Source organism: Oreochromis aureus, linkage group 20 (genome assembly GCF_013358895.1).
Source record: "Oreochromis aureus strain Israel breed Guangdong linkage group 20, ZZ_aureus, whole genome shotgun sequence".
Classification (NCBI taxonomy): domain Eukaryota; kingdom Metazoa; phylum Chordata; class Actinopteri; order Cichliformes; family Cichlidae; genus Oreochromis; species Oreochromis aureus.
In genome coordinates this window covers 6,623,807-6,637,333 of record NC_052961.1, presented here as the reverse complement: position 1 = coordinate 6,637,333, position 13,527 = coordinate 6,623,807, and the positions used below count along the sequence as shown (strand labels likewise).

The 13,527-nt window shown below is 41.5% G+C and overlaps 1 protein-coding gene across 1 annotated transcript in view; it reads left to right on the top strand.

Moving 5' to 3' along the window:
* The window catches only part of agap2 (ArfGAP with GTPase domain, ankyrin repeat and PH domain 2), a 37,371-nt gene extending 24,192 nt beyond the window's left edge, over positions 1-13,179 (top strand). Inside the window, exons 8-18 of the mRNA XM_031725708.2 lie at positions 3,995-4,147; positions 4,298-4,372; positions 4,709-4,813; positions 5,147-5,327; positions 5,541-5,669; positions 5,801-5,935; positions 6,672-6,823; positions 8,560-8,650; positions 8,794-9,016; positions 10,164-10,443; positions 11,962-13,179. Coding sequence (XP_031581568.1) covers positions 3,995-4,147; positions 4,298-4,372; positions 4,709-4,813; positions 5,147-5,327; positions 5,541-5,669; positions 5,801-5,935; positions 6,672-6,823; positions 8,560-8,650; positions 8,794-9,016; positions 10,164-10,443; positions 11,962-12,162 — 1,725 coding nt within the window. The 3' untranslated portion in view covers positions 12,163-13,179. The remainder of the gene's footprint in view (positions 1-3,994; positions 4,148-4,297; positions 4,373-4,708; positions 4,814-5,146; positions 5,328-5,540; positions 5,670-5,800; positions 5,936-6,671; positions 6,824-8,559; positions 8,651-8,793; positions 9,017-10,163; positions 10,444-11,961) is intronic.
* The last annotated feature ends 348 nt before the right edge of the window (positions 13,180-13,527 follow it).

Here is a 13,527-nt window from a genome sequence, read left to right as displayed (position 1 = left end):
TGTCCAGAACATATGGTCGCAGGTCTGGTGATACGATTACAAAATCGATCATCGACCTGCGGCCCTAGAGCATCCTGGTGCCACGTGCACTTATGGACACTCTTATGTTTGAACAAGGTGTTCGTTATGGCCAAACTGTGATTTGCACAGAAGTCCAATAACAAAACACCACTCGGGGTTCAGATCAGGGAGGCCGTTCCTCCCAATCACGCCCCTCCAGGTCTCGCTGTCGTTACCCACGTGAGCATTGAAGTCTCCCAGTAGGACAACAGAGTCTCCAGGTGGGGCACCTTCCAGCACCCCCAGGGACTCTAAGAAGGCTGGGTACTCTGAACTGCCACTCGGGCGCATAAGCGCAGATGACAGTCAGGACCCGTTCCCTGACCCTGAGGCGCAGGGAACAAACCCTCTCATCCACCGGGAAAAACCCCAGCGCACCGGCAGCAAGCCGGGGGATATTAGAATACCCACCCCAGCCCGCCGCCTCTCACCAGGGGCAACTCCAGACTGAGACAGAGTCCAGCCCCTCTCCAGGAGACTAGTTCCAGAGCCCAAGCCATGCGTGAGGTGAGCCCGACTATATCTAGCCGGTACTTCTCAACCTCACGCACTAACTCAGGCTCCTTCCCCACCAGAGAGGTGACATTCCATGTCCCTATTGCCAGTCTTGGCAGCCGGGATCGGTCCGCCAGGGCCTCCGCTCCTGGCCGCCGCCCGACACACATTGCACCCGACCCCTATGGCGCCTCCCTGCGGGTGGTGGGCCTGCTGGGAGGATGGGCCCATGTCTCCTCTTCGGGCTGTGCCCGGCCGGGCCCCATGGACCAAGGCCCGCCACCAGACGCCGCCCTCGGGCACCCTCCCGGGCCTGGCTCCAGGCGGGGCCCCGGTAACCCTATCCCGGGCAGGGTAAACTGTTCCCTCGATGTTCTTTTCATACGGGTCTTCTGAATCGCTCTTTGTCTGGTCCCTCACCCAGGACCAATTTGCCATGGGAGACCCTACCAGGGGGCAAAAGCCCCCAGACAACATAGCCCCTGGGATCCCTGTGACACACAAACCCCTCCACCACGATAAGGTAGCGATTCACGGAGAGCTTTTTACAAAAATGCTCAGCAGTTGTTGGGGGTAACTTGCTTTTGAAATAACATTTTTACTTATTTACTTGTTTATATTGTTCAGTTATGTGATGATTTTTCTTCCCGACTAAAGAAAGCATTCTTTAATGGGGTCGTTTTAGACTGAGCGTTACTTTCTCCTTAATATCCTCCTTAATAGGACTTTTTTCAGTGTTGGAAAAAGCACAACACAGTTTGCTGTGAGATATAAATTTATATATTCTACATTCTTCTTCTGCATGAATTCGTTCACCATCTACATGTTTCAGATGAAAAGATATGTGGATATTAAGTAAATCCAGTGAGGTAATAGTGCAATATCTCTCTGAAAAGCAGAAGTAAATTAAATTGCAATACCTGAAGTAACGGTAGTGATTGCTTTCCACCACACACTTAAAAAATATTTATCCCAAAATGCGGATTTTAAATAATTTGATTACATGTAAAATTTTCCATGTAAAACAAAATTTTACAGAATCTGGTCTAATGAAGTTTACGTGATTGTTTTACATTCATATCATCTAAGCTTATTTTCCATAATAATTAATTATTTGAATGAATAAACCTTTGATTTTATATATTTAGTTGCATTTTAACCAAATTACTTTGCTTCATGTTTATCGGGGACAAAAATATTTTTGAGTGGATATTCTATCATGTATTTCCTACTTCAGATAATTATTTGTCCGGATTCAAATATTGATTTGAATATTTCTTGGCCCTCGTTGCCGATTACATCTTCTTTAAATTCACTTTACTCCCAAAACAAAAAGTTCAGCACGTTGAGCACATTTGAAGAACTGCGTTAGAAACAACGGGAGAGCAGCAACTATGACAGTCAGGTGTGACGCCTTCTCGGTAGTTATTAGTCGACTGTTTGAGTAAACACAATCTTCTTTCGGTCTAGACAGATATTACATAAGACATGATAAATATAGGACACTTATGAAAGTGTTCTGCTGTTGCTATGCTGATGCTGTCTTCAAAATTAAAGCACTCCTTCACCGTTTTAAAAGGCAGCGCTCCTGCTGTTCTTCTAATGCCAGCTGATCAGATTGTTTTAAGCTGTGCTAGCAGAAAGACTCTGGGGATATAAGTCAGCAGCACACGCTGATTTTGGCACAGACTGGGCACATTTCAATAACTACCAAATGCATTGCAAGGAAATTTGGCACAAATATTTATTTATTTACTTACCCTCAGACTGGATCAAAATAACTTTAGTGATTACTTAATCAGCAAATATTCTTTATGTTAAAGGACGTCCATTGAATACATCACATCTTGGCTCAAAGACAAATCAAAAATGTACTTTTCAAGAGTAATAACAAAATGTTGCTTATACTGGCGTTTGGACCGGTGCCGTTTTGTTTTCTGTAGCCAGAAGTGACCATATTAAGATAAAAGTGAGACGTACGCATGTTGCATAGATAAAATGTACAGGTGCAATGCACAGAAAAGACACCTACTAATTAGAGTTAAGTCTTAGTAAAAGGCAAATAAAGCATAAACGCTCCAAAAGGCACCAGTATTACAGGCCCGGTGGAGAGGTCGAGTTTAACGTCGCCAGTTTTGTTAGTCAAAGCAGCCACGCCTCTAACTCCAGAATCCAAGATCAGACCCCAAACTGTCCTTTGTCAGGCTGTAAATACGCTTCATAATGATGTAAATCTGCGCACTTTAACATGAGAGACAATGGAGGTTGACTCTCATCTAGCGCCACCTTCTAGTGGCCATTAGAGGAACTGCAGTTTTTGTACACTGGGGTCATTTTTCCTCTTAGAGCAGGTTTGCAGAAAAATTGTCCCCTTTGGTGAGCAACATACAGTAATAAATCATGTTGCTGTTTTTGGGAAATCATAACTCCTTTTTCTCATTTTCGAGAACTATGTTGTTTCATGATGACCAAAAATAGTGACACTTGAGCAGTTTCAGGTTATGATATGTAAGTGAAGTGTGAGCAGGTGGAAGTGAGCATTAACCTCAAGGCTTTGTATATTTGTAGTACAAATATAATCAAAAGAGGATTAAATATATTGTATATTTTAAAAATACATTTTGAAAACTTCTGCAGCTTTAAGCGTTGGTGTGAAGCAATACATTTACTTAGGTACGTAAGTCTAAATGTAGGATATTTGTTTTGTTTTTTGTGATATTCAGAGGGAAATAGTGCATTACTTTGAAAACAATCAGGGAGTCGGGGGAGATGGAGACAGGAAGTACATCTAACCTTCAAAGTAAAACAGAAAACAACCATAAAACAGACATGATTAATAACTTACTAACATAAGTATTATTAACATTTAACAAATTGGTGCTGGTGGACCAAAGCATTATCCCTGGAAATATCCCAGCGACTATAAAAATAAAACCTAAACTCCAAATATTTATGTATTTATATTTATGTTTATCTCAGAAATTCATCCATTATTGGCATCAAGGCACTGATGTTAAAAATGAGCCCACCCTGTAGAGTACAGTACATTGGACACGACTTCCAACTGTTAATATCGTCCTGTTTTTATCCCTTTTTGTTTAAGTTATTTGTGAAAACATGCTTTAATCGTAATATTTAAAATGTAAATGACATTCAAAGGATCATCTAAGGTTGTGTACACCAACGCTTGTGTCGTGTTTGATTACTTTACCTTAGTCAATGAAAACACGGCCCGCCCTGTTCTTCATCCATCAGTTTCCATCGATCACACCGATCGACTGAAGACTTCACGCTGTCACTCATCATCACCTTTTTTGTGACTCTGTTTCGTCTTTCACCCCATCCTCACTCTCTCCATCTCTTCTCATCTCCATTCCCATCCCTGCATCCTGACCTCCCGACCTCCTCCACCTCCGCCTCCAATTCCTCCTCCTCTCAGGCCAGTAATGGCCCCAGTATCGGCTACGCCTACTCCCTCCCCTCCACCCCTGTGGTGAGCCACAGAGAGCTACGAGTTGCACAGGGAGACGGGGGAGGCAGCGTCAACGCTCGCTCGCTGAAGAGCATCCCCAGACGGCCCTCGCTCTTCAAGGTCAGTCACCGCCAACTGCTGGTGTCTCACACCTTTTAGTCTCCTGTCATCTCACTCTCATTTCACTCCATTCGCCCCCCTCTGACTCTCCCCGCTGAAATCGTCTCCCCTTCTTTTTTAACACTTTAAATTCTGTTGGATTTGTTGCAGAACCGGGACACAGACAAAAGAGGTGGCGACGCTAAAGGCGACCTGAGCAGCCTGCGGGGTGTTCCAATCAAACAGGTTTGGTTTCTGTTACAAGCAAAAATAACCCGAATATCCAGTGATGGGGGTATTTACACGCTGCAGTTATAACAATAACACGAGCCAATTCCCTTGTCAGAAATAAGATGGGAACAGAAATACATTTGTCTATTTATTTTGTCTTACATAAGCAGCACAGACGTCTGTTGTTTCATCCTTTTCAACCTTTCTCAAGGGTGTTCTATTAATACAAGAGCTCTCAGCTATTGCTGTCGAACTCTTTCTGGTACACTTTGAAGGGGCGGCTCTAAATTTAGGCAGATTCAGACTGTGGTTTGCAGTGACTGATGCCACCCCGGTTGTTGCTTTTGACAGGGCATCCTGTGGAAGAGGAGTGGGAGCTCTCTGAATAAGGAGTGGAAGAAGAAATACGTCACCCTGTCCAACAATGGCACGCTGTCTTATCACTCCAGCTCCAGTGTAAGAAAACACCGATCGATACGACAGTAAACGAGCAGGGGGGAGAGAAGATCTGCAGCTTTTCACATTTAAAGGGACCCGTTATGCTTTTAGATTGTTTTTGTTATTGGTTTTTGAAAGAAAGACCCATTCTTATTTGCTACATCTACAGAAATTTAGGTAGTTCAGCAGAATTCATAAGATGTGATGCTATTTGCATCATATTTTAATTCAGTTGTTTAAATCAGGGCCTTTTGAGGAAAAAATAACCCCATGACTGACTTAAAGACTGTTTCAGAAAACCTTACAGATCACTAAGATGATTAAAACCATGCAATATTTTGTCCTCTGCAGGACTACACGCAGAATACCCACGGAAAGGAAATCGATCTGCTGCGTGTGACTGTTAAAGTTCCTGGGAAACGTCCTCCAAGAGCAGTCGCACCGACAGGCCCCTCGCCTGCCCCCCCTGGAGCTGTGCCTGGAGTCAACGGGCTGAGTAAAGAGCTGCCAGCCGCTGATAGCACCAGTACAGGTACGTCTTCTTTAGGAGGATAAATAGACCATACTTTGAAGACTGTATATAAAGTATAAAGTATAGTTTTATCTTACTTCCATATGTTTGTTCCTGGACTTTTATACTTGAAAATAAAGCTTTAGATAACAATAAGTTTCTTAGCCTTAAAAATATGATCTTAAAAATATGGCCTATTGAATATAAACACTTCACTTTCTCTCTCTTCATCAGTTCCTCAGTTGTGTCCAGCTACCCTCTCTGTCGTTGCCGATGACCGGTCTGGCGGTTTGTCCCCTCAAGGAGGTGAACGAGGACTTCAGCGCTGCCCCTCCTCATTGTCCACCAAAGCACAAAGTGTCGGTACGTACCGCAGGGAATAAAACCTTTCAGCCGCCGTCGCCGGCTCAGACACTCTGGGTGTAGCCTCAACTCCGCTGCGACTGAAAACAATTCTGTCATGTATGATTTGTTATCTTTGCGCCAAATGTCAGATGCCCTGGAAGCGACAGCCGGTTCGTTTGGTGGAAAAGATCCCAGCCAATCATCTCCCATGAGCGACAGGAAGAAGAACAGGAGGAAGAAGAGCATGAATCAGAAAGGGGATGCAGCCGTCGGGCAAGCCGAAGGTAACATCGTCATTCCACAAAGCACAACTACTGATGCTAAAAGTTTAAGTTTAATAAGAAATGGGCTTTTCCTGTTTGCTTTATAAATACAGAAACAGTTTTACTCAAAATAATAACTAAATAAAATCTTTATTCTTTAGTTCTGAGAGACTTTTATAGTCATTACTTCCTACTAAGACAAACACTTTGCTTATATTCTGACTTTTTTTTTAACCTGCACAGCTTTTCCTGTTTTTTCCGTTCTTTCTCTTCTGTGTGGATAAAGATTAATAAAGGTGTTTGTCTTTCTCTGAATATTTCGTATCTGCCTTTTTTTCCTAACACTTGCACTTCTCTTTCTCTTCTCTTGCTTATCTCTCGCTCTGCAGCCAAACGCAAAATGTGGAAATTAAAGAGCTTTGGTAGCTTGAGAAACATTAATAAGACAGGTAACAAGTGAGGGTGATGGTGCTGACACAGCTTGTGCTCTCTGACTGTTTTCCTTCCCTGTGTGCCTGACATCCATAATCTACATCCCAATGTTTGTTTGAATTACCCTCAGCGTAATTAACCCAAAGATTTTTCTGTCCTCATGTCTCAGTCTAAACCACTGTTTTGTTTTTTTTTGTTTTGTTTTGCTTTGCTTTTCATTAATTTTTCCTCCACCGACTGAAAGTTCAATGGATTCATTCTCTCGGTTTGTCGAATGCATGCAAATCTCATGTCATGTTTCTCCGGCTTCACCCTCTCTTCGCAGAGGAAGAGAATGCTGACTTCATCATAGTGTCGTTTACTGGGCAGACATGGCACTTTGAAGCTTCGAACATGGACGAGAGGGACTCGTGGGTCACAGCTATAGAGAGCCAAATCCTGGCAAGTCTTGGTTCCTGTGAGAGTGGCAGAAACAAGGTAAACATGTACAGGAAACACATTTCAGAAATGGATTCTTTACTTATTCTCACCATTTCTGCACCTAAACTAAAATGATTTTGCTGTCTAAAAACATCATTTCTTGGAGGCTTAAAGAGAAGAATGTTGTTGCAAAAATAGAATCCACAAACTGTTCCCTGCTCTTGAACTATTCCTTTGGATATCTGCGTGAAGGTCTGGTTGACTGATCACAGCAAGACAGAATGAAAGTGCAGTGTGGGGGCAGAGAGCAGAGCGGGAAAAGAAAGCAATGCCAGGAAGAATGCAGGTCAAATTTTAAAAACACTTGAGTCAAAATCTGATGGTGCTTGAGTCTCTGCTGTCATCGATCCCAGTCCTATCTGATTAAATCACACCCACACAGTCTCACACCTCTTTTCCAATAAAGAAGACACATTTTTTTAGAGGTGCTATATATTTGCAACCTAAAAGAAATTCACCAGGAATCCAGCCCACGAGTTATGTGCACGGTGATTTCCCTGTGAATTAACCAAACTTCCCTGAACTATAGCCTTGTGAATCTTTTGGTTCTCAAATCTGTTAAAATTTAGGCTGCTTCTTAAAAGGCAGGTGGGTGGAAAAAGCGCGCAGAGTAGTTAAAGGTTTTGAAAGATAAGGTTCATGGATGAATTTTTGCAGGTAAATTACTTCAAATGGAAGCACTTTTAAGTGAAAAACATACAAATAATAACCAATAAAAACCTACTGTAGTTTATATGCATCACATGTAATTGTTGGAGTGAAACCTTAATGGGAAAAGTATGCCTAAAAGGTTTATTTGTTTTTGTTTTATTTTTTAAAATAAATTACATATTACAATGTTTCTAAAATCATCCAATTGTTCTGTGACATCAAAGAATGCGCTCAAGTCTCATACAACTGCTCTCCTGTTTTGTTTAAAAAAGTAAGATAATCATAACATTTTAATACTGCAAGTAGGGAAGAGAAGCAGGGAACTATATAAACCCAGGAAAACGATGCACTAAACAGGAGGGGGAAAATAGCAATGATTTAAACAGATCTCATTAACTCTTACCCTCATAAAGACAAACTCTGACAGCCTCCTCTGTGCCCTTAATTACTACATATGACACCTAAGTATATATCAATAAAGATTCACTTTACAATTAGTTGCAAAATCCTGCAGTTGCAAAAAAAGAAGAAGAAGCTGTATAGCTTGATCTTTGACCTCAGTAAAGCTTTCCTGATGACTTCATGGGCTCAGCTGATAGCTTCAAGTTGTGGTAAATTATGGTCTTCATTAGGGGAAATTAGCAGAGTATATTTAATGTTGGCTTCTAAGTGACATGACTGATTATTCTGTCTATCTCTATCTTTAAAACATCCTCATGTTGTGCTGCAGTTATTTTGGCATCTTTACAAAGCCTTGCATGATTGGACAGTCAGCAATGAGTTGTTTGTGCCAGAGCAGAATTTCTAAGTGAAAACATTTATTCACTCCGAATTAAAGCTCTCAAATAAAATGTCAGAAAGTAAATGTTATTAACTTTAAAAATAGTTCAATATAAAATTTCTTTGTTTTGCAGTTTTAATGCCACGTGGTGTCATGATCTGCACTATCACATGCTCTAATCAATGCGTGTTGCTATTCATTGTGTTACTTAGGTAGCGGTTAGATTTTAAGCACCACTTGTTTATGAAACAGAAACACTTGTGTGGATATGAATAAATGATGCAAATGGGTGTTTGTGCAGGCGCGGAGGAGCAGTCAGAGCGAGGCCGTAGCGCTGCAGGCCATCCGAAATGCCAAAGGCAACAGTCAGTGTGTGGACTGCGAAGCACCGAGTGAGTTCCCAAACGTTGGCATGTTTCCCGTCAGCTGCACATTTACTCTGGAGCATAATTCGCACCATACGGAGACTGTGGTGGTGCAGCCATTGGCTCATGGTTTATTCTTGCTAAGCAGTCTCTCTTCTCCCATCCTGCAGATCCCACCTGGGCCAGTCTCAATCTGGGTGCGCTGATCTGCATCGAGTGCTCAGGGATCCACCGAAACCTGGGGACTCACCTGTCCCGTGTGCGCTCGCTGGACCTGGACGACTGGCCGGGAGAGCTCACACAGGTGCTGGCTGCCATCGGAAACCACATGGCCAACAGCATCTGGGAGAGCTGCACCCAAGGACGGACCAAACCCACACCGAGTGCGACACGGTGGGTTGAGCCAGATCACAGCACACTTCAAAAACTGTTGTAAATAACCCTGTACACCCTATGCAAGTTTTAAGCAGATAAAGTGTACAGAAAGTGTCATTTGACAACATTTAATGAAACATGTTAAATCATTTTAATAAATTATAATAATAATGAGGTCTAAAATAATATTAAATATGTTATTTAAGCAGATGTGTACACAAATGATTAAATTTGTGTTTAGAGCGACTAAATGAGATTCAAACTATGAATAAAACTCACTGATGTCCATTATTAGGTTTATTAGTAGGTTTAAAAAAAGGTTCATCAGTCAAAATCACCAAACTCTCATAGCTTTACATAGCAAACAAATTAGTTTGATTCATTGTCACAGAAGGGGTAAAAGTAAATACATTAATGAGTCATATTATTTAATTTACCCTAGTTACAGCTGTTTTATTATATTGTTATATGTTATATTATAATGTTGTCAGGTTTTCATCACAGTGTGATCAAAAAGATTTAATTTGGACAACGATCCAACGATCTTCTTCAGGCCCTTTCACTGAAAGCCAAAAGCCAGCCTCTCCCTTAAAACTAGCAAGTGCAAATTTATGGGCCACAAAAAATCTACAAGTGGACACGAGTGGTTAGAGCAGGACTTCTAACAGGAGTACTGGAAGTGCACCTGGAGACAGCTTTGAAGGGGAGATCAGACAAATTTTAACCCCTTTTGCATTTTTGTTTGTTTGTTTGTTTGTTTTTATGACCGGAGTTTTTTATGGCCGTTTTTGCACCCCTAGTAGTGTTTAAACATATATGAAATGCTTAAAGTGCATCTGCTTATATCTAATGTACATTTATTTAAATAGTTAAATATGGAGTCAAAAGTGATGCAGAGAACTTGTTGGTGGTTTCGTGTGTTTGTTGGAAATTTCAAATCCCAGACCCAAGAAATACACTAACAAAAAGCGGGTAAAAATCTGATCGCTGAATATCCGATGTGAAAAAACGTGAACAAATAACACCCATAGTGGAATTTCTAAAAACCTGCAGATATGTCAAGTTTTAATTGTAAGCCAGATCTGATTTGCTTACACTGCAGTGTCTCTAAGAGTGTCCAATCTTACACGTGTGTGTCCCCTTTGTATTGTTTCTGTTTTTCTAGAGAGGAGCGAGAGTCGTGGATCCGTGCCAAGTATGAACAGCGAGCCTTTGTGCCGCCTCTTGTGCCGGCCTCAGGGACGCAGCTTCCAGATGACGGTGTGCCGGTGTGGCTGCTATCTGCAGTGACCGACAGAGATCTGCCCAGGCTGCTGCTCCTTCTGGCCCACAGCACTAAAGAACAAATCAACGCGCCGCCGGCCGGTTCGCCTTCGCTGCCGCGCACGGCTCTGCACGCTGCCTGCCAGCTGGGAGACGTGGTCATGACACAGCTGCTCATCTGGGTGCGTATCTTCTTTGTGTTCACACTCATTCATATCAGTTTCATATTTCCTCAGGCCCAATGAAGAGTGTAGAACAACACAACTAGTTAATTAGTCCTATAAATCACAGAAAAAGAAATATGGGTGGAATAAACTACTTCAAAAACTGACCGGTAGAAGATTTTCCCTGTGCATGCATGCACACAATGATCGTGTAAATGCTTAGTGATGGACTCTTCTGTGCTTTCGAAACTGTGAATGCCTCTGCAGATGCGCACCCTTGCCACTCTGTGATGAGTGTTACTCTCTGTGGAGTCATATTGGCAGCTGCCTCTTTTTTCTCTGAGGGAAACAGGAACTTTCAGTCGGCATCTTCACCAGTTTATACCCTTATCAGATGAGCGCATTAGGATTACTTTCATTACTTTGGAAAATGTGCCTTTGGAGTTTTTCTCAGGTGCTTACAACATTTCAAAAACATGCTGCCCTCTTAGTATTAAATTGTTTGTTCTTGTTTGTCATTATTAGCATTTATAACAACATTAAAAAGCTGCTGTACTTTGCACAGTGTGGTTAGAAAGCCTGCACTCCTGCAGACTCAGTGTTTGAGGGCTTTATAATAAGCACTCAGTGTGCCAGACTCTCCACAAAACCCACAGAGTCGACGTCTATAGTGAAGGGTGTAGGAGCTGTAACTAGGACAGTAGATATCTGTCATCAAATATCTGACCAGACATGTGGCATAGATAAGATTGCAATCAAGAAAAGCAAATGCAGGAGATATTCATCACTTTACAATAGTGTTTAGTAATGAAATCACATCCTGTCGAACAGCTGACCCGAAACCTTCAATCAAAAAGAAAAAACTATGTGCGTGTAATTTCAGCCAAGCATGAGTGATGTTAAATCTGCAATTCTATCAAATTTAATGTAAAAGAACTGAAGCTGAAGAACACTGTCTCATTGCTAATCGCAGTATTGCCAGCTGGCCTCTTCACTGAATGTGCTGACTTCAGTAACCTTCAAAAGAAATGATTACAGGCTGTTTTTAGTGCACCTGGACTCTGTGCTGGGATCTCCACAGTGTCCAGGTGGTATTTAATAAATATGCTCTACCCCTGGAGATCTTCTGTAATGGAATAATTTTCCCTTACTAGACTGAGTCTGTGTTAACAGACACTCGGCACACGTTAAAATGAGTAAAGCAGTTTGAATAACAAATTAGTTTAAGAAAAACTAAATGTTGCTCCTGAGATCTGATGACCTGTCATCACAATACTGGATGTCAGGGAAGCAAATCCTGAAAAATCTGTAATAAATCAAATTATGAATATGCTGGTTAACCTTATTTATTACCTTAACTCTATATACTGTCTGTGCAAATCAAAGAAAATCTGTCCAACAGTAATAGAAGAGGAGCAGCACATAATTTTTCAGCTGTATGCTTCATTTCACTGCAAACTGTTCAATCATCTAATCAATATCTAATCAATAAACAGGCTTAAATATCATGTTCTGTCCTCTGCCTCTTCCCTGCAGTATGGAATCGATGTGAAAGCGAAAGATAACCAAGGCCAGACGGCCATGATGCTGGCCACGAAAAAAGGGAGCAAAAGCTGCATCGATATTTTGCTCCAGCACGGCTGCCCCAACGAAACGTCGCCCACCGCTGCCACGCCCGTCCTCAGTCGCCGCTCCAGCACCGCCAGCCTGGGCCGGACCAGCTCCAGGAAACGGTAGCGTGGACTGAAAACGCTGCCACAGAAAACATTTTTAATGTGTGGAAACGGGCAGAGCTGAACATGGAGAGGGGTGTAGTATAACGAAATGACAGCACTGGATATCATTAGTATAACGGATGAAAAACATTGTTTCTGAAGACTGAACAACATATCAAACCACTTAAAAAGCAATATTCATTCAATTTGTTGATTGCAGGCATATTGCTGAATTATTGTGCCGTTGACCTCATTTCAAAATGACTCAAGTAGACCTGTAGCGGATTGCTTCTGTTTCACTTCCTCTGCAAGAAGTGCAATAATTCAGCTACGATGATGAAAAGCAACAAATTTTAGCGCAGATGACTCAACTCAGTGCATCGAGAGGGTGATGCTTTTATTCAGACCTGCTGTGACTGGACCAAAACTGCTACTTTTTTTTCTTCCTTGGCTTTCCGAACAAAGCATAAACCAACAATATGTCATGGTGTTAGTTATGTGAGCCTGTCAGTTTGACTGTATAAACTGTTTTCCAGCAACGAATCAGCTGAGATTATTCTACTTAGACTAGAAAAATGAATGGTTTGGAGTATGACCTATGTCAGTGTTAGGACCACAGGTCCGAGATATGACGTTTTATTCTACTATAAATGTATCTAGACTACATGCTTAATGTTAAACTCTGTAACGAAGACACAACTGAAAAAACCAGACTGCATTTTGTAATGATTTCTTACTGGTAGTTCTAAAAGCTTGTTTTGTTTTGTTTTCCATTGTCTTTTATAATTTCTTATTCTCTCATATGTCATAAAGCAGTAAGCGGATGGATTTACAATTATGTAAACATGTGGATAAAGTTTTATTTGGGATATCGAGAGCGAATACGTGAAGTCTGCAACATAATTCACATTCATCTTACTGTTGTGTAGGTCGATCCCATGAGTTTACAGTGAAGCGGCCGAAGGTGAGTCATGTGAGTCCCTCATGAGCTAAAACAAATGGTTACCAGAATAAAGTAATAAACTTTTTTTTAAATAAGCATTAGAAAAATGTTGTTTTTATTGTCTTTGTGTGTGGGCCTGTCTGCTGCACAGTGTTTATTCGACTGTTTTTAGCAACATTTGGGGTCAGAGTGGTATGTTCACCATATAGACTGTATATAAAAGTCAAGTCAAGTAGAGTTTTATTGTCAACCCAACAATATACACTCAAGTATACAGTGGGATGAAATTTCATCCTCCTGGATCAAAGGTGCAAATGGAAGAAATCATTTTGGGACTCATTGTAAAGCCTCACCAAAGTGACCATACTAGAAAGAGAGATAAAGCTATCAAGTTTGGCTAGTAAGATGCATCTATTAATTGTACCAGTGCTACACACAGAATAG